General features: G+C 47.4%; 1 protein-coding gene across 1 annotated transcript in view; it reads right to left on the bottom strand.

The window, feature by feature from the left end:
- The window catches only part of DOCK11 (dedicator of cytokinesis 11), a 147138-nt gene that overhangs the window by 28022 nt on the left and 114313 nt on the right, over positions 1–4803 (bottom strand). Inside the window, exon 44 of the mRNA XM_077771917.1 lies at positions 2605–2711. Coding sequence (XP_077628043.1) covers positions 2605–2711 — 107 coding nt within the window. The remainder of the gene's footprint in view (positions 1–2604; positions 2712–4803) is intronic.

Below are 4803 nucleotides of genomic sequence, written 5' to 3'. Positions count from 1 at the left end.
TCCGGCTCAAGGCTATTTCCTTCTTTCTTTCTTTTTTTATGTTTATTTATTTTTGAGAGACGGAGCCGGAGCGTGAGCAGGGGAGGGGCAGAGAGAGGGAGACACAGAACCCGAAGGAGGCTCCAGGCTCCGAGCTGGCAGCACAGAGCCTGATGTGCGGCTTGAACTCACAGACTCTGAGATCACGACCTGAACCGAAGTCGGACACCCAACCAACTGAGCCACGCAGGCGCCTCAGCCCCAAGGCTATTCCTATGAATAAGTTGAAGCTGTTGTTTGGAAGACAAGAATGTAACTTCAGTTGTGCTGAACCATTTATCTCCCAAGAACTGCCCTGAATCCTTCCACTGTCACCCCATAAAAACTAGAGGGCTCTGGAAAATCACCGAAGTCTAACTGAGACCAAAAAAAAGTGCACTCACTTACCCAAGGCTTCACAGTCAAGAACGGAGCTGGAATTAAAATTCAAGTTTCTTGATTATCGGTTATAATTAACTTAGCAACTATGCTTTAAATATTTATTCTTCCAGGTTCTGGGATAAGAGGTAATGTCACTGTCAAGTAGGTCAGCAATCGAGCCTGATGTTAATGTAGCAGTTTAATGAGCTATGAAGAGCTTTCACAGTTTTTTGTTTTGTTTTTGAAGTGACCGGGATGGTACTGTCGCTATGTTACTGACAAGGCGGGAGATCCGTATNGTTTACCTTGAATTTAAAAAAAAAAATTCAGAGCATGTAATAAAGTCAGTCTCTGTCACTTTCCCTGATCCCTTTCTTCTTAATACAACTTTAAGAAATCTATTTCTGGGGGCGCCTGGGTGACTCAGTCGGTTAAGCATCCCACTCTTGGTTATGGCTCAGGTCATGATCTCATGGTTTGGGAGTTCAAACCTCGCATCGGGGCTCTGTGCTGGCAGTGTGAAGCCACTTGGGATTCTGTGTTCCCCTCGCTCCCTGCCCCCCTCCCCTACTCACGTTGTCTCTGTCTCTCTCAAAATAAACGGAAAAAAGAATGTTCTTCTGTAGGAATATAACCCCTTACATTTCTGTTTTTGTTCTTCCTTTTGATCGTCTTCCCGTTCTTTGCAAACGTCTCTACAGTTCAAGTCTTCGGTTATGTGGCCTTCACCGGCTGTACTAGATCTCCCCTCCTCCCTCTGCTTCAGTTCTCCCACAGATGACTTCCAGATGTGTATTTCCCCTCCTGACTGCTCGCCCCCGACTTGGTCCCAAACGCCTAACGGCCTGACGGCCATTTCCATCTCGACAAGCTCCTACTTAAGGTTCGACACACATCAAAGACGGAATTCATCATCTTCCCCGGAAAATCATCCACCTGCTGCCTTCCTGGAATGTCCAAACCCGAAAGCTCAGAGCTGCCTGGGACTCTTCTCGTCCCAAAGCCAGTGGGCCTTTCTCTTTTCTGCGTGGTGGTCAGCCTGCCACCATGTGGGCTTCGGCCCCGACTGCCACACGGCTGGACTTTTGGGCAGTGCTCTAGCCTCCGCCCTCAATGCCATCTGCCACCTTTCTGCCAAGTGACCTCTTCCTTGCTTTCATCTTGCCATTCTTCTGCTCAAAATCCTTTGAGAGCAATTCAACAGTCTGCTGAACAAAGCCGAAACGTGCCAAGTGTCTCAAAATCTAACCTCAACCACTACTCTTCTCTATGCGAACCCGCTGGTTGATCAGCCANGTTCCCACCTCTTCACTTAAAAAAAAAATTTTTTTTAACGTTTATTTATTTTTGAAAGAGAAAGAGACACGGAGTGCGAGCAGGGGAGGGGCAGAGAGAGAGATAGAGGGAGGGAGACACAGAATCCGAAGCAGGCTCCCGGCTCTGAGCTGTCAGCACAGCGCCTGACGCGGGGCTCGAACTCAGGAACCACGAGATCACGACCTGAGCTGAAGTCAGACGCTTAACCGACTGAGTCACCCAGGCGCCCTTCCCACCTTGGAACTTTTGTCCCTGTTCCTCTACTCACCTGGCAGACTGCCTGCCGAGTGGCCTCTTTCTCGGCCCCTCTCTGATCATACCTCCTCTGTTCTACCTCAGCTCAAAGGCATCTCTCCCACCTCTGACTTTATGTGAAGCACACCGAGGCCACTGTTCAAAGGGCATGGTCTTATTTTGGCTTGTTTTTTCCCTCATTTCCATGTAGATGTATTAACTGTTCAGGCAGATACGGGAGGTCAGGTCAGGGATTTGCCATATCTATTTTATAGCTCCTACATCACCACGTCTGGAGCCTTGCTCCTGAGTCAATAAATATTTATTGACTGATGAGAGAAGCTGTTTGCTGTCCATAAGAAGTTTATGGCAGGAATTTTCCATTTTAGAAANAGGAAGGGGACCCTGATCTGGTTACTGGGACGGTAATTCGAAGATGATAAATATTGCCTCTCGCAAGCCAGACAACAGGAGCCATTCCAGAAGCCAGGCTCCACATTCCAAATAGGGACATCACTGCCCTGGGCAGTTTTAATGCTTACAGTTCATCAGCCCTTGGTTACCTTCCAAATTAAGTTAGCGGTCATAATTTTTTAATATAAATTTTAAGAAGTTAAATTTATATAACTGGCATTGCAGGCCCTGGAATCATACCTCACTGTAATGGACATCCATCATTCCAGCATCTTCTTTCATTGCTCCTTCTTCATCTATATTGGGAGTTATTTTCTTGAAGGCTGAACATCCACTAGGGAATAATTCTGTATGAACAGAAAGCAGTGAAGTGAATTATTTATTTATTTATTTATTTGAGAGACAGAGCGTGAACGAGGGAGGGACAGAGAGAGAGAGAGGGAGACACAGAATCCGAAGCAGGCTCCAGGCTCTGAGCTGTCAGTACAGAGCTGGATACAGGGCTCAAACTCACGGACCACGAGATCGTGACCTGAGCCGAAGTCGGACGCTCAACCGACTGAGCCACCCAGGCACCCCAGTAAATGCATTTTTTAAAAAGAGTCTGGTGGAGGGGTGCCTGGGTGGCTCAGTCGGTTAAGCGTCCGACTTCGGGTCAGGTCACGATCTCATGGTCCGTGGGTTCGAGCCCGACATCGGGCTCTGTGCTGACAGCTCAGGGCCTGGAAGCCTGTCTTCGGATTCTAGATCTCCCTCTCTCTCTGACCCTGCTCATGCTGTCTCTCTCTCTCTCTCTCTCAAAAATAAATCAAAACATTAAAAAAAGATTTAAATAAAAAGTGTCTGGTGAGGACAGCCTTATGTGGACTGCTCACCCTTAAAAACAAACACAGACATTTTTGTGCCCGTCAAAGCCATTGGCGCAATTTTCAGTTGGCAAAGAATGTTGCAAATTGCTTCCATCTATTACACATCCTACCAGTCTTTTTCCCAAAAGGCGAGCTCAAGTTACTAACAAGTCAGTTTCATTTTCTGACCAGGAAGCATCTTCAGTGGCTGGTAAATGTGTCCTTGCGTAACTGACCGCTTTGATCCTGTGTGTTTCTGGTTTGTCACCTACACAAAAAGGGCATGTACCTTTCAGGCAGCCAAGGAATGAGCGTTTGTAACCATTTCTAGTTCCTCATTTTCCTGAAGAACTGGAAAAGGGAAGTGGGTTGGGTGGCTGGGGGAAGCCTGGCCCAGGACTTGTAAGAGAGGCAGAGAAAGCACATGGTGGGACCAAAGCATCCTTGGAGATGGGGGGCCGGCCCTGGGAGAATCCGTGCTGAGTTAGAGTGCCTCAGTTCTACCACTAACGGCGTGATTTTAGACAGGCTTCTCTCTCTAGAACTGTTAAAAAAGCCACACTGGCCGTCAAATGGAGAGAATTACAAGAATTTAAGGAAATGCAGTGAGTAGAGCAGAACCCAGCATATAAGGAGTGCTGAAGAAATTCTGAACCGAAGTTATCAATAAACAAGCGAGCTTTTCCAAGGCTGGACAATTGTGGGCAGCCGGCACAGCGAGTCTTCAGCTGGACCTCTGGGCGGCAGCAAGTGAGCTCAGGCTGAGAAGAGCTGCTGTGGGATCGTGGACCAAACGTTTGCTGTCAAGCAGGAGTCTGGGTATAGAAGGGGCCCCGTGGCTGCCCTACACATTCTGTGACCATGTCCAAACCCTCTTGGGGAAAGGAGAAGGAAGGTTTAAGAGAGTCAGGCTTCCTATGTAAGAGACTTCTCAGAACTCTGGTAGAAAGAAAGGTCGGGTTATCAGGCTTTTGCCGGGTCCCCTGGTCTAAATGAAAATTACATACATACATTGTCTGGTAAGATGCCTGACAGAGCATGAGTTATCAAATCAGCACCACACTTCGAAGAGAGGGAGAGATGGGCTTCTGGAGAGGGAAGATGGGGTTATTTTCAAGTGCTTTTTCAAGAATCGAGAAACACAGAGGGAGCAGTCCGTGGCTTTCTGTGAAGGAGAGGCAGAAATAAAAATAAGGGGCACCTGGGTGGCTCAGTCGGTTAAGCATCCGACTGTTGACCTCGGCTCAGGTCATGATCTCACGGTTGTGAGTTCAAGCCCTGTATCAGGCTGTGCACTGTCGGTGCAGATTCTCTCTCCCTTCTCTCTCTGTCCCTAGCCCGCTCACACTCCCTCTCTCTCCCGAAATAAATAAGTAAACTTAAAAATTAAAAAAAAAAAATGAAAATGAGAATTACTCATGGTCCCTCTGGGGCCATTTTTGTTCAAAGAAATTAGGTTAACAGAAGACACTGACGACCGAGCGGAACGCACTTCATTTCTGAAGATAAGCACGTCTAAAATGGTCTATTACAGACTTTGAGGCAAGTTCTATTCAAAGTGCTGAACCACAACAAGACAAGGAACTTGCAC

The sequence above is a fragment of the Crocuta crocuta genome, unplaced genomic scaffold (genome assembly GCF_008692635.1).
Source record: "Crocuta crocuta isolate KB4526 unplaced genomic scaffold, BGI_CrCroc_1.0 scaffold1269, whole genome shotgun sequence".
NCBI classification, from domain to species: Eukaryota; Metazoa; Chordata; class Mammalia; order Carnivora; family Hyaenidae; genus Crocuta; species Crocuta crocuta.
The sequence above is the reverse complement of the archived record's forward strand: the minus strand, read 5'-3'. Positions and strand labels throughout refer to the sequence as shown.